The 25,860-nt window shown below is 42.2% G+C and overlaps 1 protein-coding gene across 1 annotated transcript in view; it reads right to left on the bottom strand.

The window, feature by feature from the left end:
- Nucleotides 1–25,860, bottom strand: part of Abcc9 (ATP binding cassette subfamily C member 9) — a 134,349-nt gene that overhangs the window by 7,522 nt on the left and 100,967 nt on the right. Inside the window, exons 32-38 of the mRNA XM_045139497.1 lie at nucleotides 25,109–25,211; nucleotides 13,405–13,506; nucleotides 12,383–12,503; nucleotides 9,951–10,081; nucleotides 8,714–8,792; nucleotides 5,911–6,019; nucleotides 4,196–4,299 (exon numbers count right to left, since the gene is read on the bottom strand). Of these exons, the coding sequence (XP_044995432.1) occupies nucleotides 4,196–4,299; nucleotides 5,911–6,019; nucleotides 8,714–8,792; nucleotides 9,951–10,081; nucleotides 12,383–12,503; nucleotides 13,405–13,506; nucleotides 25,109–25,211 (749 nt within the window). The remainder of the gene's footprint in view (nucleotides 1–4,195; nucleotides 4,300–5,910; nucleotides 6,020–8,713; nucleotides 8,793–9,950; nucleotides 10,082–12,382; nucleotides 12,504–13,404; nucleotides 13,507–25,108; nucleotides 25,212–25,860) is intronic.

The raw sequence follows: 25,860 nt of genomic DNA, 5'->3' as shown, positions 1-25,860 counted from the left end.
AAACAGGCTAAACCAAGGCCTCTTACCACTGTAAATGAACTCCAGACGCATGAGCCACTTTGAACATCTGGCTTTAAGTGTGTACTGGTGTAGGGGTTTGATTCAGGGGTCCCCCATAAGCTTAGATGTTCTGGATGTTAGTTCCCTAGCTGAGGGCAATTGGAAATTAAAGCCTCCTGGAGGCAGTGTATTGTTGGGGGCGGGCTTATGGGTGTTATATGTAGTTTCCCCTTGCCAGTGTTTGGCACATTCTCCTGTTCCTATTGTCTACCTTAGGTGGGCCAGGGGATGATGTCCGCCCTCTGCTCATGCCATCATTTTCCCTGCCATCATGGAGCTTCCCCTTCAAGCCTGTAAGCCAAAATAAACCTCTTTTTCCCCCCACAGGCTGCTCTTGGTTGAGTGATTTCTGCCAGCAATGCGAACCTGACTGCAACACCTTGGGAAGAAAACCCAAGACATCAGGCTTTGCAGGCAAGTACCTTTAGCCACTGAGCAATTTCTCTAGCCTAAACAAAAGCACTTTTAAATGAAAGCTTAAAGAAAAGAAATAAAATAGGTGCAGCCCAACTTCACTTCTTTTCCCATTTTGTCATCCTGCTAACGTGAAAGCGCTGCAGCTCACTATAATATCGTTGTATAGATAGACGAATATGCCTTTCTTATGTTTCCTTCTGGGAGCATCCCATCGGTATTTCCTAAGGTGCCTGTTTTAATTCAAGGTAAATTCCATTTTCAAGCTACCTTTTTCATTAGAATTCAAACTGTTTTTAGTAAAGTACTGGGGGGAGGGGGTGACTGCTAGGCCTTATATCCCGCCGCATCTATTCTGTCATTTCTCATGCTTGGGAGCTACGCGCTTATTCCCCAGTGTTTGACTTGCATAACAGATATGGAGAGTGTGATGCTGCTCTGTCAGAGGTGGCTTGGACCAGAGCTTTATTAAGAACTCGGGAGCCAGGTTCATGACCAGTGTTCAGTAAGTTACACCATGAAAACTCAGTTCCTTATTGCATCCATAAGACCATGGCCCCACGCTCGGTTCCCTCAGCTCAGAGCAGGTGCAAGCAGCTCTCTGGTCACTGAAGAGATTGAGGTTTGAATCGCCTGCCCTTCCAACTATTCATGCCAAGAGCTGAGCCCTTAAGTGCTAAGGAAAAGAGGTGTGTAACCATGCATCATTGCCACAAAGAGGCTTGCAGAGCTCTCCACAGGAGGCATCAAAACATATTATGGGGGCTGGGGAGATGGCTTAGCAGTTAAGGGCTTGTCTGTGAAGCCTAAGGACCCCAGTTCGTGGCTCAATTCCCCAGGACCCAAGTTAGCCAGACGCAAAAGGGGGTGCATGCACCTGGAATTCATGTGCAGTGGCTGGAAGCTCTCTGCCTCTTTCTCTGTCTGTCGCTCTCAAATAAATAAATAAAAATAAACCAAAAAAATTTTAGCCAGGCGTGGTGGCACACGCCTTTAATCCCAGCACTCAGGAGGCAGAGGGAGGAGCATCGCCATGAGTTCAAAGCCACCCTGAGACTACATAATGAATTCCAGGTCCGCCTGAGCTAGAGTGAGACCCTACCTCGAAAACCCAAATATATATATAAACATATCATGCAAAAGTTCATCTAGGGCTACAAAATTACTCTCACAACCTGACACTAGTCAAGTCATTAAAACTTCCCTTAAAGACATGCTGTCTTAATTTCTGTTTGTGGTCTGCTTCTGCTTGGAATATTAAATTAAAACCATAAACCATGTTCCTTTTGAGCAGTCTTCCTTTTTCAAATAAACTAACAAGTACACATGGCTTTGTTTTGTAGATTGACTTTTTTAAAACTCAAGATCCCCAAACAACACACTCAACTTGGCAACTACATGTTATGTATTAAAGTTAGAAAATAACAAAGACATTATTTTTTTCTTATTGCTTTCTTGCTTAAGTGAGGAAGCAAAAGTTGCCAATGGTAAACATTAATTTTATGAAATAAAGACAATGTAAGCTCTGTTATTTCTTTAATGTGTTATTCATTCATTTTGTCATCAGTTAGTTGTCAGGAACCGAATTGCTTCCTGATACATTCCTAATTCAGATGACAACACTAATACCATCACAAGCTGACACAAAAATGACGCCTTGGGAGCTGGACATATTGGTTCACACCTGCAGTCCCAGCACCTGGTGAATAAGGGAGGGGGATGGTCACTAGCTCCAGGCTGGCCTGAGCTATATAGAGTTAGAATTGTCTCAAAAAATATTAAAATAATAATGTCCTGAAATAAGACAAAAATCATGTTATATAAATAAAAGGATGTTGCCCTGCTGGCAACAACAACATAATACATAAAAAGGCTGGGCTGGAGAGATGGCTTAGTGGTTAAGGTACATGCCTGTAAAGCCCAAGGGCCCAGGTTCGATTCTCTAGGTTCCATGTAAGCCAGAAGCACATGGTGGCACATGCATCTGGAGTTCGTTTGCAGTGGCTAGAGGCATTGGTGTGTCCATTCTCACTCTCTCTCTCTATGTCACTCTGTTCTCAATAAATAAATCTTTAAAAAAGGCAACCAGCATGGGAGATATGGTCTCTTCTCTCTCTCTCTCCCCCCTCTGTATATGTGTGTGTGTGTGTGTGTGTGTGTGTGTGTGTGTGTGTGTGTGTGTAATTATATTTTATTTATTTGAAAGAGAGAGAAGGCCTTCAGCCAATGCAAATGAACTCCATATACCTTATGCATATGGTTTTACGTGGGTACTGAGAAACTGAACCTGGGTCCTTTTGGCTTTGGAGGCAAACACCTTAACTGCTAAGCTATCTCTGTAGTCCAATATGGCCTTTTCTTAAATGGTATAAATGACTCTCAACCAACAACCTCTGAAACCTTCCTATTCATTTGTTGAAAAGAATATCCCAGTCATTTTCCTGAGTTCTGAGCAGGTCTGACCACATTCTGACTAAAGTGGACTAAAGCCATGAATGGCAAGACAGAAGAGTCCATGTGTGAACTGGAATGTGCTGGGACATCACATGGAGGAAGATTTGCGCCAAAGCTCCTCCACTTAAACTCTGTGGAAATCATTGAATTTTAAATGTCCTGATGATCTGCTTATTTTAAAGGTAACAGGGCTTACCTCAAAACATTACAGGCCATTGCCAAGGCCTTTGGTTTCCCACCAGGAGGAGATGGTAAGACCCTATTGCTAAATACTCCACATGCTTGGGCTATAAGGTCACTGAGAAATCCTGCTGGAGCTGAGCTGATAACCCCCTCCATGTAAACCAGCTGACAGAAAGCTAGAAGAAGCCATTCTGCATGTAGTTCAATGGGAAAGAGAGAAATCACCAGTGAAGATACTCAACAGTGGACACTGCAAGCCTTATATTTTGCCTTCCAGGCCAAATGAGCCAATGTGTACAATAGTGGCATGTCTGTCATGGTGGAAACCAAATGCCCTCTAATTGGACTGGAGGCCAACTCCATGGGAAAAATATATCCCTGATACTGAAAATTTAAAACATGGGTAGTCATGAGACCTAGGGGTGTAAAATCTGCTGCTGTCTGGCTAAATGTGTATACTATGCTCATCAAACTGCCCAGTAAGCACTTCTCTTAATTTTCATACCCATATATTAATGCTACTCTCACTTTTGGTAGAGAACCTTCTCTTTTCAGATAGCAGTGACCTTGGGATGACTCAGAAGGCATCTTGATGCTGGGAAGAAGTGACAGGAATGCTCAGCACTGCAATATCTCTATCACACCTTCCAAGGCTCAGGGTCCATTGCAGAAGAGGTGGCAGAAAGAATGTAAGAGTCAAAGGAAGGGTAGGAATCCTTGCAATGTACTCCTCCATACACTAAATGGCCTGGAAATCCATGACCTCACAGTGCCTGACACTACCTACACAAGATCATCATAACAGGAGGTAAAAGATCATGACATCAAAATAAAAGAGAGACTGATAGAGAGTTGGAGGGGATATGATGGAGAGTGGAGTTTCAAAGAGGAAAGTGGCCTGAGGGAGAGCATTACCATGGGGTATTGATTACAATCATAGAAGTTGTTAATAAAAAATAAATTAATTTAAAAAAGAATAATGGGGCTTAGCCCTGGAATGTACAGTTCTAGTATACAATGCAGATAGAAACATGCAGAATTCTTTGCATATGCCGTAAGTAGGTATACCATTTGGAAATCATACCTAGGCCTCCCGGTAGAGATTTGACCATATTTTTCAGTTGGGCAATTTCTAACGCTTCCCAGAGTCTGTCATCTGTGCACTTGCATTCTGGATCTAAATTGAACCTGTGGGGAAACACCGGTTAATTAGCGAATAACAAAAATGAGCAAATTGATGCTTGCTTATTACTTGTTCCTTAAAATGTGAGACCCTCTCCCCCTTTTTTTTTTGGTTACTATTGTAAATTCAACTCTAAGAACAGTGCTTGGGACAGTTTGAGTGCTGAAGCCAGGCTGGAGGAGGAAACTCGTGAGTGAATGCATGACCTTACTGTTGTCACAGAGGCTCTTGATGATATGCCAAAGTGCATTGACATATGTGATATGTTCGATTTCATCACTTGGGACCATATTATGCTTAGCATGACATAAATAGTATGTCGTCAAATATTCCCACAGAGGTCATGCTAAACACATGCACATTCATGGAAGCAAACAATGCAATTCTAGATGAGCTGGGCTGCTACCATCATGACAGAGGTACTAGTAGCAAACACACCCCATGATATAAACTGGCCATCATATTGCCCAATAACTTGATACATCTAGAAGTTTTACAGGTGAAGAATGAAAAATGCTACATACAGTCTTTGCTCCATGATAAACAGTAATTCTTCAACTACAATTACATTGTAATGAAATGGACAGAATAGGGAAGAGAGAGAGAGAAAAAAAAGAGAGAATGATAATAGGGATTGATAGACATATCAAGATGACCTGGTGGAAGATGCCTAGGTGGGCTTTGAAACAGGTAAGCTTCAGGAAGAACTCGTTCGTATATCAGCATGAACTTGGGCAAGGCACAACTACCTTGAGTCTTAAAGTAACCATTCACAGAATGGGGTCATGATTTGTACACTAGAACGGTGTTCAAAGAATTTAATCAGATGATACATGCAGATAATTTAGAAGGTGGGAATATTCTTTCTTTCTTTTTTTAGGCCAACACACTTGCCTTTTTCTTTCTTTCTTTTATTCTGTGTGAGAGAGAATTGGTGCATCAGGGCCTCCAGCCCTCGTAACTGAACTCCAGACACATGCACCACCTTATATGCATGCATGACTTGGCACATGCCTCACCTTGTGTGTCTGGCTTACATGGGATCTGGGGGGGGTCAAACATGGGTCCTTCGGCTTCGCAGCCAGGCGCCTTAACCACTAAGCCATCTCTCCAGTCCTCTTTTTCTATTTGTTTGTTTGTTGGTGAGAAGCCACGCATCAGGAACAAAGAACACTGGAACAACTTCATCAAAGTAATTGGAGCAGAAAGTCAAGTTGTGAGGGATGGGGAGATAGGTAATGAGGGTATCCAAAGTCAGACTATTTGCTGAGGCATGGCTTGACACTCAAGACTTGGGCAGGATACTGGTTGGGTCGAACACACCAGAAATATCTGCTGTGGACCAGTGCTCCCAGGCTCAGAGGGAAAGTGAGTCTTATAAAGTCCAACTGAAAGAGAGACCTCTTCAAAATGGAGGCATGGCTTCTTCTACGAGCTATTTTTTTACCAACTACATGGTTTCCCTGTCCAGTTGCTGGGTAGTGTATTTGCCTTAATCATCTTGATAATGTTACTTCCTGCCTGCTCTGAAAACAGTGCTCAGAGGCAAACCTTCTTGGGAGTTTTTCAAAAGGCAAGGGCTAGGCAGATAGGGTTTTGCCGATGATGTCACCCACCTAATCGAACCGCTGAATAGTATTGGATCTTGCAAGATGATGGAAAGTCTGGAGCGCAGTGTGTGCAAGGGTAGCTTGGAGATGTCAATCCCATCAATGACAATCTTTCCTGTGAAGAAACAACAAACGCCGTAAGACCTGTAGAAATGCAAGTAAGTTTTCAATTTGTTTTCAAAACTGAAACAGATTGGTTTTCTTCTGTGAGCTCCTGCATTCAAAATCCCCAGGATCAAGAAAGAATGAATAGGGGCTGGGGAAATGGCTTAGCAGTTAAGGTGTTTGCCTGCGAAGCCTAAGGACCCCAGTTCAATTCCCCAGAACCCACATAAACCAGATGCACAGGGGGCATATGTGTCTGGAGTTCACTTGCAATGGCTAGAGGCCCTGGCATGCCCATTCTCTCTTTATCTCTGCCTCTCTCTCTTTAATAAAGAAAGAAAATACTTTTTTAAAAAAAGAATGAATAAAGCACAAAGGAAGGAGAGGGAGAGAGAGAGATAAATTGAAAGAGAAAAGGAAGAGGAAAAGTGATTTTTCAAGTTCTGGATTGAAATTCAGAATACTTAATGCTTCCCATTTAAGTATTAAAGATATTACCTGTTTCTAACAAAACGCATGGTCTTGGTGACACTGCCCTCCCTAACATATTTCTTTGTATTTTTTTTGGATCTTCATATGTGCATCGTGTGTGTGTGTGTGTGTGTGTGTGTGTGTGTGTGTGTTCACATCTGTGAAGGCAGGAACATGGTTATGGAGGCCAGAAGACAACCTCGGGTGTCCTTATCACCCACCTTGTGTGAGTCGGGGACTCTCACTGGCCACTGTGTGCCGGGCGGACTGGTTTGCAAGCCTCCGTGGTGTGACTCCCCCACCCGCGTCTCCCTTTTACTCCCAGGCTTGCCTTGGGGTTACAGATGTATGCCATTGTATCTAATGTGATGTGAGTCCTGGGGTTCCAACCTCATGTCCTCACACTTATATGTCAACTGTTTTACCCACGAGCCATCTCCCTACCCACTGTGTTTTCTGTTTTTAATTAGTTACGGATATACCCATATGTTAAAAGCACAGGTTGGTACCATTCTCACCCTCATCCCTGACCCCTCCCCTGAAGGGACCTTCCTTGTTGGGGACACCGGTTATACCCATGGGGTTGTGGGCCATGCATTGTGGGGGTAGCCATCCATTATGGGGAAGAGATGATGCCTTGGATGCTTCAGGCATTATTCAGTTGATTTGACCAGATAAGCCAGAATTACTTTGACCCTCTTTGGGTTCTTTCACTTGCAGAATTAGTTCATCTTCTTTTCCTGCTTCATTTGCTTCAAGGCATGTATCAGAATCGACATTCTACATATGTCCTTATTTACTTATTTATTTTTTCAGGTAGGGTCTCGCTCTAGCGCAGGCTAACCTGGAATTCACTCTGTAGTCTCAGGGTGTCCTCGAACTCACAGCAATCCTCCTACCTCTGCCTCCAGAGTGCTGGGATTAAAGGCGTGAGCCACCACGCCCGGCCCTGTGTCTTTATTTTTTTATCATTTCCCTCCACATCTAAGTGCCTCAAAGACAGAGACTTTTGTCTGTTATTCACATTGATGGGAAAGCAAATTCTCTGATTTGAATTTTAAATGTTTTACTAACGTGATCCATACTGTGTTGACTCAAGAGAATTACTTATTTTTCACATGCCTCCTTCAACCCCTATCCTCATCAGAATGTTTGTGCAAAAACAAAAACCCCCAAGATTGTCCTTGAGATCGCCCGGTGTGAGATCAATGTGACACACAACGGAAGCTGTATCCCTCTTATCAGTTTAGATTGCAAAGCCAGCGAGGGGGTGGTAGACTTAAAACAGTGTCTTTCAGAAATAACCAGTCTTGATTAAAATATTAATAGCCTCATACTGCTCAAAAGGGAGCAAGACAGTAATCATTTTCGTGGGATCTGAAATCATACTGTTAGGTGTTTGAGGATCAGCCAACCAAACAGAATCACCCACAGCCATGGTCCTGCAGTGAGAAGAATGAGTCCATTGTCTTGGAGCGTGTAAGACGACATGCTGAAAGTGCTTAAGGCATCTCCACTGTGACCAGTCTTAGACAGAGCAAGCTGGTACCTCCATAGAAGCTGCCTATTTTGTCCTTGACCTGACCTGACCCTCTCCCTATCCAGTGCCTATCTTGTTGTTCACAGACTGACCTTTTAATATATATATTTTTGTTTATTTATTTGAGAGTGACAGAGAGAGATAGAAAGAGACAGAGACAGAGAGAGAGGGCGAGAGAATGGGCACGCCAGGGCCTCCAGCTGCTGCAAACGAACTCCAGATGCGTGAGCCCCCTTGTGCATCTGGCTAACATGGGTCCTGGGGAATCGAGCCTCGAACTGGGGTCCTCAGGCTTCACAGGCAAGCGCTTAACCGCTAAGCCATCTCTCCAGCCCCAGACTGGCCTTTTAAATGTCACAGGGCTGTGGTGTAGATTAAACTGAATAAGATGAGTTGTCACATGCAATAAAAACACAAGCGCTACAAGCAGGACCAAGTCCACACAGACACCCAGCGGTAAGCCCTCTGGGAGCTGAGGACTGAGTAAACAGCTGGGCCCCTTGCAACAAATAAGGACCGTGTACTAGCCTACTTATCAGACACTTGATAGGTGACATAATGTGACCTATTTATTTTTAAAACAACAATCAAATGATTTCTCTGGTTTAACTGCAGATGCATAAATTTATGCTTTTCTTTTTTTGAAAGGAAAAACATCTACAGCTGATGAAAAAAATTCAGTTCACAACTTACCATCAAATATGTCAACCATTCTGAAGAAAGCCAGAGATAAGGATGACTTTCCACTGCCAGTGCGGCCACAGATGCCCACCTAAAAAAATAAATAAGTAAAAAAAATAAAGCAACTATCACTCAAAGAGACCAGTACCCAGACAAAGGGCATGAAATGGATCAGTGTTTTCAGCTTACACGAGGAATCATGACGAAAGTGCAACAGTTACATTATTATTAAATTGTTATCATTATTATTAAAATGAAATGACAAGTCCTCAGCAAATCTGCAAAGACTAAATTCGAGAGAGAGCGGGGGGGGGGGGGGGGAGAATGGGCATGCCAGGGCGTCCAGTCACTGCAAATGAACTCCAAATGTGTGTGTGTCACTTTGTGCATCTGGCTTTACGTGGGTCCTGGGGAAGTCAAACCCAGTTCCATTAGGCAAGTGTTTTAGCCACTGCTCAGCCCTGAATTCTAACTTTTTATTTACATGTCATTGTGTAGGTTTTCATTCAGGACTTAAGTTTTTGCATTTAGTGCATTGGTGGATATATAATTAACTACCTTGTTTTATAAGTGATAGGATTATAAGGAAAATTAAATGAGACCGGTTTTTTCCCCACATGCTTATTCTTGTTACAATTGCTAGAAGGAGCCCTCTTGAGGGTAGAGCTAGAAAGAAGGCCAATGTTACCAATGGACTATCGGCAAAGGCCCTGAGCCAGAGCCTGAAGAACTGTGAACATACACTTACTGTTTACTTCTAATTTTTCAAAAATATTTTATTTATTTAGTTGAGAAAGAGAAAAAGAGGAAGAGGCAAATAGAGAGAGAGAGAGAGAGAGAGAAAGAGAGAATGGGCATTCCAGGGCCTCTAGCCACTGCAAACAAACTCCAGACGCATGTGCCCCTTGTGCACCTGGCTTATGTGGGTCCTGGGGAATCAAACTGGGGTCCTTAGGCTTCGCAGGCAAGTGCCTTCACCACTAATCCATTTCCTCAGCTCTTGACTTCTAATTTTCATGGGAGACCAGTGAATGGCAACACACACCCACAGAACTTGTACCATTCTCTGACTCTACCTCTCCTCTTCTTTCAAGCAGGTAACTTTGCCAGTTGCACGGACAAAATGTCTCCCGAGCCTAAAGGAAATAGGCGTACTTGGCTTGGATGTCCTCAGAGCTGAAGAGGTCACAGTGGGCTCCTACAGAGCTTTTGTTAGGAAAGATGGGTCAAATGCCAGCAAATCCCATACCTTTTGCCCAGGCTTGATGTAAGCCTTGACATGCTTGAGAACAGGTTTCAGGTTGTTTTCATATCTGACACACAGATCATGAATCTTGATTTCTCCTTCCTGTGGCCACTGTTCGGGAACTTGGGAAGGATCTGGGGAGACGGTAGAAGAGTTAGTAGATGGAAGACGCTTAGAAATAGACGAAGAAATAGAATATGCACGCATAAATTTGCATATTTAATTCTCCGTGATATATGTAAAGTAATATCAGATGATATTGCATTAGTTTGTTTTTACAACTTTAATTATATGCCAAATAACTTGAGTGTCATGGACCCTGCAAGTTACATGGCTGGCCAGCCAGGCAGAAATGTGTCAACTGGTTTAATGCTGGCATGTCTGTTATGGTGACAACCAACTGCTCTCTGATTGGACTCAGGGTCTGCTACACAAGAGAAAAATCCATGCCTGGCCCTAAAATCCCAGTGAAAAGTTTGTGGATGGTGATGTCATAAACCCAGTGGGGAAGCTACTATTGTTGTTGGGTTAAATGGATACAGTGTGCCCACCAAACTGCCCTATAAGTACTTGTTTTTATGCCCACATATGAATGCTACTCTTGCTTTTTGTTAGAGAAGCTTCTCTTTTCAGATGGCAGTGACCACTGAGAAGACTCAAAACCTATCAAAGTGCTAAGAGGAAGTGACAGTGGAGTGTTCATCACTGAGCGAGATCTCTACCTTTCCCTCCAAGGCTCAGGGACCATTTCAGGAAAAGTGAAAGAAAGAATGTAAAAGCCAAAGCATGGGAAGGAGTGTGTTGGGATGCTGTTGTCTTCCAGACACAAAGTCACCACTGCACTTAGGACCTCTCAGTGGCTGACACTACATACACAAGACCTACATAGTATTAGGGCAAAAATAATAATAATAATAATGATGACATCAACATAGAAGAGGGGCTAGATAGAAAGGAGAACGGGTGCAGTGAATGGAGGCTACGGGAATGGGGACACAGGAAAATAGTGGGAAGGGATGATGATCAAGGTATATTGTGCATATGTATAGAGGGTATCGATAAAAAGTGAAAAAAAGTGGGTATCTTTGGACATCCAAGCTATGTCTCTTCAGCACTCCAACACTCAGTCCTATCCACAGCAAGCTGAGGTAGTTCTCTGTGGACTGATTCCTTAGTTCACTTGGTTAACCCTCAAACATTTGAGTGCGTAAGATGTGAGAATATTGGGTATATGGAGATAAAGATGTGGCTTGCCGTGTCCTTTGGAGGTGGACAACCCAGTGAGCCCTTCCATTCTATGTAGAGATCCCCACAGTGGAGGTAGCTCAAGGCACTCTAAAAGCACGGATGGTGAGGACCTGAGTTATCCAGGGGGCCTCCAGAAGAGGCAGGTAATATTACAGAATAAGAAATGAGCCTGGCGTGGTGGCGCACGCCTTTAATCCCAGCACTTGGGAGGCAGAGGTAGGAGGATCGCCGTGAGTTTGAGGCCATGGTCAGTCTGGGCTAGAGTGAGACCCTACCTCGAAAAACCAAAAAAAAAAAAAAAAAAAAAAAAAAAAGAATCAGAAAGGACACACTGGTTTTAAATATGTTTAAGAGAAGAACAAATGTGAAAGGAAAATTCAACATATTAATATGTCCAATTAAAAATTCATGTGGGTGGATAATAAGAAATGAGCCTTGGCAGGTGGGAATGGTTTGCTAAAATCCAGTGTCTGCTGGTCTTAGATTAAAAAAAAAAAACAACAAAAACTTGGACTCTGTCTTTGAACAGCCAGAAATCTGTCATAGGTTTTAGGCAAATAAATGTGTTTTAAGTTTAAGACTTGCATTTAATAAAGATTATTCCATATTTTTCACTGAATTTCCTACCACTCTTGTTCTAATATAATGAAGAATCTTTAGTACTTTAATAACCAAGTTTCTTGACATCTAAGTCAGTAAGGTCTTCAGAAAGAGAATACATTGTAATAAGACTCCAATACCTGTATAATTCTCTTTAATTACTATTAATGTCTACTGTGGTTAAGAGTTTTCAGGCCTACATACTCATGTATTTTTAGATGTCAGTATCATGCAAAATAAAGATGAGGGGGAAGGAAGGAAGGAAAGAAGGAAGGAAGGAGAGAAGGAAGGCAGGAAATGAAGGATGGAGGGACAGATGAAAAGAGAAAGAAAGGAAGGAAGGAAAGAAGGAAGGAAGGAGAAAAGGAAGCAAAAGGAAGGCAGGTAATGAAGGAGGGAGGGAGGGAGGGATGGATGGAAAGGGTGAGGAAGAAAGGAAGGAAGGAAGGAAGGAAAAGCAAAGCAAGGAAAACCCAGATGGAAGGATTAAAGTAGAACCAAAGGTAAATACAGTGTGTCTGACACACAAGTAATATTTATTTAAACTTCATAATCTAAGTGATGCTAAATAGTATTCACAACAATACCCATGGTGCCTTCATAGTTCTCAGACTCCATACTCAAGAAACTGTTCACTTTCTTCACTGCGCCCATCTGGACCTCCAGGTCAGCCAAGTTCCTCACAACCCAATTCAAGTAATTGGTTATCTGCATCAGGTGACAAAAATGAACACAGTTAAAGTAAGAAATTGTCATGACCATTGATTAGCTGGGGCAGGGTGACCCAGACAAAGCTGATCCATGGTACAGTTTAGAAGTATGACAGGTTCCCAGAGACCAGGGAGGTGGCGTAAGATCTATAAGCGGGCACCTGTTCTTCTTCAAGGGCCCTCCCATGTCCCTTTTCCATGGGATTTGTGCTCTGATATTCTGGTGCAAAGGTGAATTGTTTGTGTTAATCTCATTTTCATTTATACTCATTTTAATAACCCCAACTGGGTTGGAAACAATTCCGAGGCAGGGGTATCAAACATTTAGGACATTCTGACCATGCAGTGTGAGTTATGCACTACCAAGATGACCAAAGTTCTGAAAAAAATGACAGAAAGAAAAGAAAATCAGGTTGTTGTGATAAATGACACTTGAAATGACAGCTTTTTTGGGGTGCTTGTTTTTAATTCATTCAGCTCTGTAAGGAGCATTATTATTTAACACTGGATGGATGAAACCAAAAATAGGCTTGCAGCCGGGCGTGGTGGCGCACGCCTTTAATCCCAGCACTCGGGAGGCAGAGGTAGGAGGATCGCCGTGAGTTCAAGGCCACCGTGAGACTACAGAGTTAATTCCAGGTCAGCCTGGACCAGAGTGAGACCCTATCTCAAAAAAAACCAAAAAACAAACAAAAAAAAAAAAACAACAACCAAAAATAGGCTTGCAATATGAGAAATGAATTTAAACCGTCCTAACATGTTAGCTTTGGGCTCCAATCTACTATTATTTGCAAGATGTCATCTTTCTAACTCCTCTTCTACTGTCCATGAAGAAGAGGTGATAAGTTCAAGAAGCTTCCCAACGTGGCCGCAGGGAAGATCTCCTCATCCATACCTACCGTAAGGGCGTACAGGAGCCCCAAGCCCACCAGGCCGGAGTTGGAAGACCCACTAATGGAGGCAATAGATGCTGTGAGGACGATGCACGCTCCCAGATAGTCCTGGAAAAATGACCAACGCGAAGTCAGAAGATGGAAAGGTCCCCGTGTTGCGAAATCAAATACGTCAATCAACCCAGAGGAGTGATCACCAAGTGAAGACACACCCTTCCATGAGTGTCCTGTTACATTTTGGAGGAAGGAGTTTGTACGGGTGCACTAGGGCCTGCCTCTGTAAACAAACACGACATTTGTGCCACTGCTTTGTATCCAGCTTATGGGTGTGTCATGGGAATGGAACCCAGGACATCCAGCTTTGCGTGCAAGCGCTTTTAGCCACTGGGCTATCTTCGCAGCCCAGATAAGAAGTATTCTGAGGCCTGAGCTCGTAGAGTGTATTTGTGTGTACTCATATTAAGCCTGTCGCAGGGCCCCTGTGTACTACAACAAAGCCTGGGCAGAATGTGCCTCTGATTAACTGTCTTGGGCTCTGCGTGCAACATTCTGCCCACTGTCTGTGTTCGAGTCTGCGTGTAAGATCTGCAGCTGGTATAAACAAGAATAAGGGCAACACGTGGTAACAACTTAGAAGTATGCGCATGTCTTAGAGGGTCTGAATTTTCCATGACTCAATAATAAACTCTTTTGAGAAACAAACAAACAAATCCTCAAGGCCGGGCTTAGACTTAAATAAGAGAGGAAAGGATATCTGCTCATTTCTTAAAAGCCTCTTCTAATCCCATTTCCAACCTTCTTAGGGGACTGGTCTGTTTCTTCGCTTGGAAAAGAAGCTCTAAAAACACCTCATGCTGGTGTGTTATTTGTCCAGGAAGCCAGAAGATTTTCATAAATGGATATATTTAAATGGATACCTAGAGATAGTTCTGATCACTTTCAAAACATCTAACCACCATGCAATGAGACTATAACAATAATTAACATATTTAGTATACTAAAAATCAATAAGTTATCTCCAGCCAGCTCATCGGTCTGCATTGCTGCCTCTATGAAACACAGTTCCACAGGCCAAACTACTACAGAGCAAACAATGATCCCAGCCTTGAAACCAGGCTACTAGCCTCAGTCGCTAGCTCAGATATGTAGTTTAAACACTTATAAGTCTCTGTTTCCTTGGGAAATAGAAATAATATCTATTTTACAGGAAGTTTTTCAAGGAACATAGTAACAATCAGATCTCCCGTCATCCCCATGTACAGTGATATCGTTTTCTTCCCCCCTTGGGATGATTTTTAGATGTTTGAAACAACCTTAAAATGTGTGTGTAATATAAATAATCAGAGATCAAAACAAACACAGCATATGACTCAACAGTTTTCCCATTATTGTTACAATGAGTTAAGAGAGAAGAAATCTTGTAAAATTAGTCTGTGGAGGCGATACAGTCCACAGAGATAACAAATATGTCTTTGGTAGCTTCTTCTGATGCAACTATTGTTAACAAATCATTACATCTCAGTCAGTAATTCCCTTTCCCCCCCCTTTATTTGAAGCAATGGAAGAAAAGTCCATCCAGTTTGGTATTTTATTTTATGGCTTGTAAATACCATCGTGTTCCCAATGTACTTCTAAAACACTCACAGCAGTATGATCTTTTTTTTTTCTTTTCAGCCCTCTGTGTAAAATTCATACCATCAACATTATGCAATACAGATGCAGTTATTTAGCATCTTTTCTGAAAAAAGATTCGCAGGGAGTTTCAGTGACAGGCTGCAGAAAGAAAATTAGTGCCAGAGGATACTTCCAGCAAGATGTGCCTGGCTGAGTTTAAAGATCTAAGTCATTTAGTCACTTGGTTCCTGAGAAATTTCCGGGAGCAATGTATGGTAAGTTTGCACTGAGGTAATTCTGTGTGTGTGTTTGTGTGTGTAGATGCAATGCCCTGTGTGTTCATGGAGAACAGAGGAGAACCTTGAGAAAGAATATCATCACTGATTCCATGGCTTATCATTTTCACCGCCCCTGACGATTCTCTGGCTTCTGCTCCCCATGGGACTAGAGATACAGACATGTGTGACTATGCTCAGCTATTTACATGGATTCTGGGAAATTGAACTCCGGGGTCTACAGCCCTCTCAGGCCCTCATGCTTGCACAGGAAGTGCTCTTAACTGCTTATCCATCTCTCCATCCCAAACTGATTTAGTAATTTCTACTCACTGCTCCCTGCTAAGTGATTTCTTTGGGAATAATGGGATTTGTTCATGCAGTAAAGTTCATAATTTGAAAGAAAAATGGAAGAAGAGAGCTGAACATGGAAAGTTGCTTCAAAGATACATATCTGATAAAAGAGGAAATCCAACACTAAATTTTATTTCCTATGTATATTCTTAGAACTGTGATATGATTGTTCCTCACAAAATTTTGCCAGGTGTAAGAGTTAGTGATTCTTTGCTTTTAAAAAACTGAATAGCACTCTTGAATGAGTCACAAATTCTGTAATTCAGTTCCAAATTATTATTACCTTTACTATCAAAGATGGGATTCATAAAATACTGTCCGTATTTATTCTTTCCAAAAAGCACATCATGTGAAGACTAGAATAAGACCATGCCCAAGTATCTGAAACAAAATAGTCACTATTATTTAGACAATAGTCTAAATAAGTAAAAGATTAGGCACTGGTCCTAATATTAATAGAATAAAGGAAACAAAACATTATTCTTTTTTCATAAATTTAGTTTACTGAAGAAACCCCCATATTCTATTTTCAACTTCTGGATTTATACACTGCACTGAATTAAACTACAGATTTAACTAGATGAAAATTCTTTTTGTTGAATTAAAAAGTGGGCTTTCTGGTTACACAGGGATAGTCTTATCATGGCAAAAAGGCACATCAAAAAAGAGGAAAAAGATGAATGTAATAAATGGAGATCAATAAGTTGTCCTCAGTATATACCCTCTAGGCCTTTGTGGCTAATGTTTTTAGAATGACTTGCAAAGTTTTCAGTCTAATCACTTGATGTTATTATAAGTCCAGCAAATAACATATATCCAGAGTCATATGCAAGCAGGAGGCTACAGACATAATGAATGTTACAGAGATTGCAGCACAAGGAAGACTTTGCTTTTATTTTTTTGGTTTTTCGAGGCAGAGTCTCACTCTCACCCAGGTTGACCTGGAATTCACTATGGAGTCTCAGGGTGGCCTCAGACTCACAGTAATCTTCCTACCTCTGCCTCCCGAGTGCTGGGATTAAAGGCATGTGCCACCACACCCGGCAAGACCTTGATTTTTTTTTTTTTAATATTTTTTAAAAATTATTTATTTATTTATTTGAGAGCGACAGGCACAGAGAGAAAGACAGATAGAGGAAGAGAGAGAGAATGGGCGCGCCAGGGCTTCCAGCCTCTGCAAACGAACTCCAGACGTGTGCGCCCCCTTGTGCATCTGGCTAACGTGGGTCCTGGGGAACCGAGCCTTGAACCGGGGTCCTTAGGCTTCACAGGCAAGCGCTTAACCGCTAAGCCATCTCTCCAGCCCAAGACCTTGATTTTTGAAGCGCATTTTATACCAAATACTTCAGGAGATGAACCTAGTACCAAAATGTTAGTCTCCTCAGCTCAAACAGGCAAAATAGTTTGAAAGTTACTATGTCTGTGACTTGAGGTCTACAACAAAGTTGTCTCATCACAAAATATTTTTTATGCATTTAAAAGATTTTAATTATCTTATCTTTTTTTTTTTTTTTTTTTTTTTTTTTTGGTTTTTCGAGGTAGGGTCTCACTCTGGTCCAGGCTGACCTGGAATTAACTCTGTAGTCTCAGGGTGGCCTTGAACTCATGGCGATCCTCCTACCTCTGCCTCCCGAGTGCTGGGATTAAAGGCGTGCACCACCACGCCCGGCTCTTATCTTTTAATTTTACAAGCTAGACACTTTCCAGCTAACTTCTGGGTTGTTATCACGGCTCAAACATTTGTTTTGTAAGGAATTAGAAACCTTTTGGAGGCATTGGATTACAATTTTAATTTATAAAGCTCTTTTGCACAAAATATTTATTAAGATATTTCATAGTGAAGTCACTAAATTCCAATTACTTCCCTTCAAATACAAGTGTGTTACAGGGCTGGAGAGATGGTTTAGCGGTTAAGTGCTTGCCTGTGAAGCCTAAGGACCCCCGTTCAAGGCTCAATTCCCCAGGACTCACTCACGACAGATGCACAAGGGGGTACATGCATCTGGAGTTCGTTTGAAGTGGCTGGAGGCTCTGGTTCACCCATTTTCTCTCTCTCTCTCTCTCTCTCACTCTCTCTCTCTGCCTCTTTCTCTCTCTGTTGCTTTCAACTAAATAAATATAAATGAAAAAAATTAAATAAAAAGTATGTCACAGAAATAAAAAGTTGATAAAAAATAAAGAGTAAAAGTTCATCTCAGCTCCCTTATTTCTCCTTTCTTTACTGTGAAATTTAACAAGCTTAATGATTTACAAAGTGACCAGTGGTTTCACCTAGTTTCCACTTCTCTACAATTGTACAACTCAAGGAAATCAATTAAGAAAATAGAACAGGGGTGGAGCGATGGCTTAGTAGTTAAAGCGCTTGTCTACAAAGCCAAAGGACCCAGGTTCGATTCCCCAGGACCCACGTGAACATGGAGCTAACATTCCCAGATGAGACCTGTTTGGTTCTCATGTCAAATGACGCTCTGCCAGAATTCCACTTCTCCACTGATGTGCCTAGAGATGGGGGGGCTATAATGAAAACTGTAATTTTCTGTCAAACAGACTTGTAAGTAGCTCATTGCAGTGGAGCATACACAGTCTGTTGCCTCTGCACAGCCCTTGGGTATATACTTCTTAAAACCATTGGAGTAATGGGGAGGATGCATGAAGGCCTCAAATTATAAGGTAGCCTCACGCCTGTCTATGGCTCCATCTATTGTAGAGTTGTGACTGTACAAAAGGGCCTTGCGTTGTTCTACAAATAGTTGTGTCTGTGTGTCTGTGTGTGTGTACAATCTCACCACAAAGATATTTTCACTTTAACATTGTTGATTCAAGGTTTTTTTTTCCTTTCCTTTTCTTTTTTTTTTTCTTTTTGGCTTCTTGACATGGATTTCACTTTATCCTTTCACCACACAGCAAGACAAAGCTGTGGAGAGACAGCCTGTAGATAGAGTTACACTTTTTTTTTGCAAATGGAAACACCAAATGCCAAAGACCTGGAATTGTTTAATGCAGAGGGATGAAGAGAAAACACTAAGCCAAACAAAGGAATGAAAGCAGAATTCAAAAGTTGGTCTGCAGTGACACACACACACACACACACACACACACACACACACACACAATCGGAGGCTCACATCACTTGGCACCCAGAGGAAAAACAGTCAACCTTGGCTGCCAATACAACCCAGGTGGCCACAGTCAGGCTACTATCCCAGCAGCCAAATCATGACATCCTTCCAGACTCTTGTTCTTTCTATTTTCTTTTAAAATATATTTTATTTATTTATTTGAGAGAGAGAAAGAGAATGGGCATGCCAGGGCCTCCAGCCACTGCAAATGAACTCCAGATGCATGTGGCCCCTTGTGCATCTGGCTTACGTGGGTCCTGGAGAATTGAACTGGGATCCTTTGGCTTTGCAGGCAAACGCCTTAACTGCTAAGCCAGCCCTTCAGCCCACTTGTTCTTTCTTGATGTCAGTTTGTTACAGCCTTTATTATTTCTTTCCCAATTCAACATGAATATGGAGTGAATGTGGTATGCACCATTCAGTCTTCCACAGGGAAAATCAGATCACCCGGGAAAAGTAATTGTCTTAACTGTTTTTCTTTTGAGGGAGGGAGGGAGGAAGGGAAAGAGAGAGAGAGAGAGAGAGAGGGAGAGAGGGAGAGAATATTGGTGTGCCAGAGCCTCAGCCACTACAATCGAACTCCAGACACTTGTGCCACTTAGTGGGCATGTATGACCTTGTGCTTGCCTCACTTTTGTGAGTCTGACTTACTTGGGATCTGGAGAGTCAGGCATGGGTCCTTGGGCTTTTCAGGCAAGCGCCTTAACTGCCCTGTCTTAACTCTTAATATGAATAGAAAGAGAAGCAAAATTTCTGTGTTCACAAAAGGAAAAATAAATATGAAAAGAAAAAAAATGCAAAACAAAACATGGTAACAAACAAAAACAGAATGAGAGGCCCAGAGACCTTTCCAAATTGAACAAGCTGGTTTTGCTGGTCCTCCTTCCCTTCCTTCCCCCTCCCTCCCTCTCTTCCTTTCTTCTCCTTTTCTTTTCCTTCAGTAAGCAAGAATTGGAGGGGCATGGTGGCCACAGGAAGCTATAAAATCAAATTTCTTCCTTTTGGCATTAAGTGAGTCCCTAGAGTTTGAAAAATTTCCAAGTGTGCATCTGGGAAACCTGCTTATCTGCTTCATCAATGCCCAAGGCAGCCCTGTGTTGGTTTTGAATGCCTTACGAATATTCAAGAAGATATTTATGTTAATTTCCTGAGTTCTACCACCAGGGACAGGGAAAGGAGGGGACTGTGTTGACATTGCAGATAAGATCAATACAGATTTCCTGGGCCACATAATGGTTTTCATTAGTCATTTTTTAAAAAATGTTTATTTGTGTGTATGTGTGTGTGTGTGTGTGTGTGTGTACACACCAGGGTCTCTTCCAAACTAATGCCCTCTGGCTTTATGTAGGTGGCTGAGGAATTGAACTCAGACTAAGAGGCTTTGCAAGCATGTACTTTTACTTTATTTATTTATTTATTTGGTTTTTCAAGGTAGGGTCTCACTCTAGCTCAGGCTGATCTGGTATTCACTATGTAGTCTCAGGGTGGCCTCGAACTCACGGCAATCCTCCTACCTCTGCCTCCTGAGGGGTGGAATTAAAGGCGTGCGCCACCATGCCTGGCAACCATGCACTTTTAAACTCAGAATCATCTCCCCAGACCCCATAACTCATTTCTAAAAATATTTTATTATTTATTTATTTTATTTTGAGAGACAGAAAGAGGGAGAGAGAAAAAGAGAAAGAGAGAGAATGGGTATGCCAGGGCCTCCAGCCACTGCAAACGAACTCCAGATGCATGCGCTACCTTAAGCATCTGGTTTACGTGGGTCCTGGAGAATCGAACCAGGATCCTTTGGCTTTGCAGGCAAGTGCCTTAACCGCTAAGCAAATCTCTCCAGTCACCCCCCACCCCCGTTACTCATTTTTTAGAATATGTTTGAGTATGTATGGTGCGTGTGAGTGTGTATGCATGTGGGCACGTGTGAGTGTACTCACGCATGCGTGTGGAGGATAGGGGCTGACATCAGGGGCAGTTCTCTATTGGTCTCCAATTCATGGACGGAGGCAGGGTCTCTCCTGAACACAGAACTCAGTGATTCTGCTAGGGTAGCTATCGAGCTTGCCCTGGGGATGCCCTGTCACACTTCCTGAGTGCTGGGATGGTACACGTCGGGAGGGCTGCCTTCTCTCTCGAGTTCATCCGCTCAATTGATTCAAGACTCCTGTGTTACATGTGCTGTGATTTCAGCATTTATAGTTAAATATACCTGGATCTATTGAAAAATCACAGAGTACCCAGAACAAAAACAACAAAAATCCCTCAAAATTAAGAGTGATTCTGACTGACCTTATGTTAGCTCTCCAGAATTGTTGAGAGGGGTGTGTGTGTTTGTGTGTGTGTCTTCATAAACTTACGGACAGGTATTATGTTTATATTTATTATGTTTATAATACCTGGAGATAAATCATACACAGGATACTGGGCCTTGAAGTTTGTCAATGGATATGCTTGACATGAAACAAGTCATCAAAATTTCTTACCAAAATGACTCCCTGCAAAAATATAGTCCTTCATCGTGACTACCCTCTGTTGGCCCAGAGGGTTGTCACTGAAATTTTTAAGAAATGGCAGGTCCTGAAAAATGGTACTTGGAAACTAAAATCCTCTAGTGGTCCTGATGTTCATGTATTTTCCAAGTGTTGACAGCCCCAGCCCCAATTCTTTTAGGCATATTCTAGGGGGGAAAAAAAATACCTGTTCTTGTGAAAGTTTTATGGTCTACCATTTTTGGTGCCCACCCCAACTCCACCTCTTAGTATATTGATATGAAATTTTGGTAGTCTTAACATTTCAGAATAAAGAGATTTGATTGAACAGAAGTACTTGAGTTTTGCCCTGGAGCATCTCCTTTTGATAGGGACTGTTCCTGGGCCAGTTGGTCTAAGTCCCGGCTCTTATTGGTTCATATGAAATGTTATCTTCACTTTGTATATTATGTATAAGTTAGAAAATGAAAATGTGTGAATAACATTGTATGAAATAAACCTGGTCTTGGGTTTTTCTCTGGAAAAAAATAATTTTTTTCTTACTGATTTTGTTCTACATAAGCTCTCCCTAATAGGAGGGGATTAAAATGATGACATCAAAATTGAAGAGAGACTAGTTGGAAAGCAGAAAGGATTCAGTGGGGGGGGGATCTGAAAGAGGGAAAGGGGAAGGGGGTTATTATTCTGGTAGATGGTCTGTGTGTATGAAAACTGTCAATACAATGGCAACATATTTTAAAAAACAAAAGTAAATAAATAATTGACTTTTGACTTTAACCTATAGTAGTCAGCAGCTTTCTGGCTTTGTCCGTGTACATGTCCTGAAATCCAGGAATGAACCATTGTTGATTTTCTACTTGAGCTTTGATGCTGCTTGTGGCCCACCTGCGTGCGGTCATACATGCATGTGAGTGTTCATACGTGCGTGGATGAGATACGTGGGGCGTCTTCCTTCATTGCTCTCCATTGTCTGTGCGGAGGGAGGGTCTCTTACTTGCACACAGACCTCCCCAGCTCAGCTAGGCTAGCTCACCCTAGACATCCCTGGCCTCCACCTCCCCAGTGCTGCGGTTACAGGCGGAACAGTGTTTCCATGGGGGTTGGGGGTCCAAGTTCATGCCCTGAATGCGCTTTATCGCCGAAGCCTTCTCCCCAGCCCCACTGCATTAGATTTTACAAGATTATTCTCACAACCTGACGGGTTTAGCAAATTCTGGAGGGATGTGGTACCCAAAATGCAAAGAGGAGACGTGTAACAGCAAGTACACTGCAAAGAGGCATACTCAATGTATTATATGAGGGCAGAACTCTGTCCTTTGTGATTCAAATGTCATCGTCTTCTCTCATTTCTGTGGATGGAAGTGGACTTCCTTTTATATTTAGGAAGATTTGATTGCTTTTTTTGTGTGTGTGTGTGCGGATTAAACTAAACCATGTTGAGCTTGGCCCTTGTTTCTACTTTATCAGGACCTTCCCTTTCCTGGCAGGGCTGGGCTCTAATGTCTTTGGCTCAGAACTGAACATGTGGTTTGCCTGGAGACTCCTGTTCAAGGCGTACATGCCCGTGACCCTGTCAGGAGGGACGAAAGGGCAGGTGGAATCGCCCCTCCAATCCAGGACACACACACTTCCCCGTGAAAGCCTCACTTCCTCCTCAAGTTTAAGGAAACCACACACAAAGGTCAGTGCTGCCCATTTCCATGAGCCTGGGCCATTTGTTCTCTAAACGATCTCATCGCTGACTATATTCCTCACATAGGAAGTTTTCCCTTAGAGAAAGAAACACAAGTTTACAAAGGGGATGAAAAGAGAAGTTCAGGACAAGGAATCATGGTGTGAATAGAGTCAAGAAACACTATTTGGGTTTTGTTATAAGTCCTATACAATAATTCATGAGCCTTTATGCTATGGTTAATTCTTTGTAGCAACTACCTCTTTAAAAGTCCTCACAACTACCTGGAAGGAAGTGCCTAGTTTATGGGTTTTTGTTTTTTTTTTGTCTCATCTTGAATTTTTTGCCATTTTTATTGAGAATTTTAATGTATGTTTTATACAACATGTTATAATATACATCTATATATAATATCCATTTTATGTAATACATTTGCTATTATAGCTCCTTTAAAAAAATTTTTTTTTAATGAGACAGAAAGAAAATTGGAAGCACAGGCCTCCAGCCATTGCAATCAAATTCCAGCTGCATATGTGTGACCTTGTGTGCCTGCATCACCTTGTGCATCCGGCTTATGTGGGATCTGGAGAGTCGAATATGGGTTCTTAGGCTTCATAGGAAAGTGCCTTAACCACTAACCCATGTCTACAGCCCTATATCTCCTTTTTGCATTTTGTGTATCATATCCTTTCAAAATTTGCTGAGCCACATGATTACTGGCAATATGTAAATTGGTCAGATTCCCATTGGCTTGCATATCCCCTTCCCCTATTCCACTGGGGGCCCTCCTCATTGGTGTTACAGGTTATTCTAACAAGCAATGTATCTTTTAAAAATTCTTGAAATTAAGCTGGGCGTGGTGGCGCACGCCTTTAATCCCAGCACTCGGGAGGCAGAGGTAGGAGGATCACCGTGAGTTCAAGACCACCCTGAGACTCCATAGTGAATTCCAGGCCAGCCTGGGCCAGAGTGAGACCCTACCTCGAGAAACCAAAAACCAAAAAGATTCTTGAAATTATAATATGCTGCTTAAAAAGTTTCCAGTGAGAAATCATGGTACCTAAAAATCACAAGGTGTCTAAAAGTCATATTCACCCATCTTAAGATCAGAGTTGAACTTGTGTGTCTCCATTTTAAACAGTCTTTCCAAACTCCCTTTATCAACCGACTTCTCTGGTGTTGGTATGGTCACAGAATAAGGGTCTCCTAACTATACAAGACTAATAGATTACTATGAAGAAAACTAAAATTCCAGTAACTCATCACTAGCACGAAAGCAGCTTATTCATGCCACAGGTCTCACACATCTTTCTCCGGCTCCGCGTAGCAGGGGCTGGCTTACAAACCACTTCACCAAGGTAGGTACTGTTTCAATTAATCTACATTCATCCACCTATTCAAAACACATTCTTTTTCTTTGTTGTTGTTGTTGCTGTTTTTTCGCGGTAGGATCTCATTCTAGCCCCAGCTGACCTGGAGTCTCAGGGTGGGATCCTCTCACCTCTGCCTCCCGAGTGCTGGGGTTAAAGGCATGCATCACCACGCCCGGCTTTCAAATCACATTCTTAAATGCATTTTTAGTCAGCATTCTAGGACACTTATATGTTTTTTAGCTCTAACATATCCACCAGGGACATTTTTTTTTTCTATTTTAATAAAGGAGGAAATGGTACCGAAATAAATGAATCTGATAAACCAAAGTCCGAGCTGCCCCAGAGCATGTGTTTATTCTTCTGGGTCAAACTGGACAGCTAAAGGAGGAAGAGGACTAACTCGGCTTTTTACATTTTGTTCCAACGTGACCCTTGACTGGCTTTTAAGAGCTGCACTTGGGTTTGCCTAGCTCAGTGAAGAAAACGAATACATACACGTGGTCAACTGTTGCATTTACTCTTTCAAAAAAAAAAAAAGAAGATTCTATAAATATTTACCATTCCATTAACTTACGTCGTCTAGAGACTATAATGAATGCAGAATGATTTTTGCTTTGGGGACTATTTGGCTTGCGATGAGCTAAAACATGACAAATCTCATCTGCCATGTAAATAAACCGGGGCCATCTTCAAGTTCACCCCAGGTGGAGCTAGCCTCGAGGCCCCGTGGAAGGCTCTCTGAGTGTTGGCTTCTCTGAGCTGGGCCCCTGCTGCTCGGTTTGCCTTTTCAAAATCCTGAAACGAACGTACATACCGTCCTGACCTCCAGCCATCTGTTGGCAGCTGAGAGAAATAAGTAGGCAATGTTGTTCGTGTCTGTCAGTTCCAGCATGCGCTGCTTGAATTTGGTTTCGTGCCTGCAGAAAACGAAAACATCATGGTGTTTGCCACCCAACGAGAGAAGTAATCAAAGCCAGCCACACTCGCTACTGCAACAAGTGCTCGTCAGAGTGATTTGTTGTACCCGGGGCTGTACACGGACGCCTCGCTTCGGAATAAAGATCAGCCATGGCTGCTCAGCTGCGTTCTTATTGGAAACCACGACACCAAAATTTTGTTCCTTTTTCACACCCTTTGCCCACGACAAATCCTTATTAATGATCACCTCATAAGATTCCACACAGTTACGAAGCATGCCTGAAATTGCAAAACTCACAATGAGTTGTAGAGAAATTCAATACATCCTACCTAGTTTTTTTGTGGCATTTGTTTTACTTCTCCAAATGCCAGGGGGCCGAGCTTGCCATTAAAAACTAGGAAGACAGAAAACTATGCATTTATGAAAGGTCAACAGATTATTTTAAAATTCTGTTTGCCTGGCCTTTCCCAGCACCAAAGGGACAAAGTGGGGTGCCAAAATCTAGAGGGTACGGTCCTATCAGATGCCAAGTGTTCTTGTTAGATAAGGTGTGTGCACCCCAAAGTTCTTTACCTACAAGGGTAGTGCTTTTAGAAAAGGAGAACTTGGGGTCTACACTACATAGTTTGAATATTGATCCTAGACAG

Source organism: Jaculus jaculus, chromosome 22, assembly GCF_020740685.1.
Source record: "Jaculus jaculus isolate mJacJac1 chromosome 22, mJacJac1.mat.Y.cur, whole genome shotgun sequence".
Taxonomy (NCBI): domain Eukaryota; kingdom Metazoa; phylum Chordata; class Mammalia; order Rodentia; family Dipodidae; genus Jaculus; species Jaculus jaculus.
Note: the sequence above shows the minus strand (reverse complement) of the source record. Positions and strands in the feature narration are given on the sequence as shown.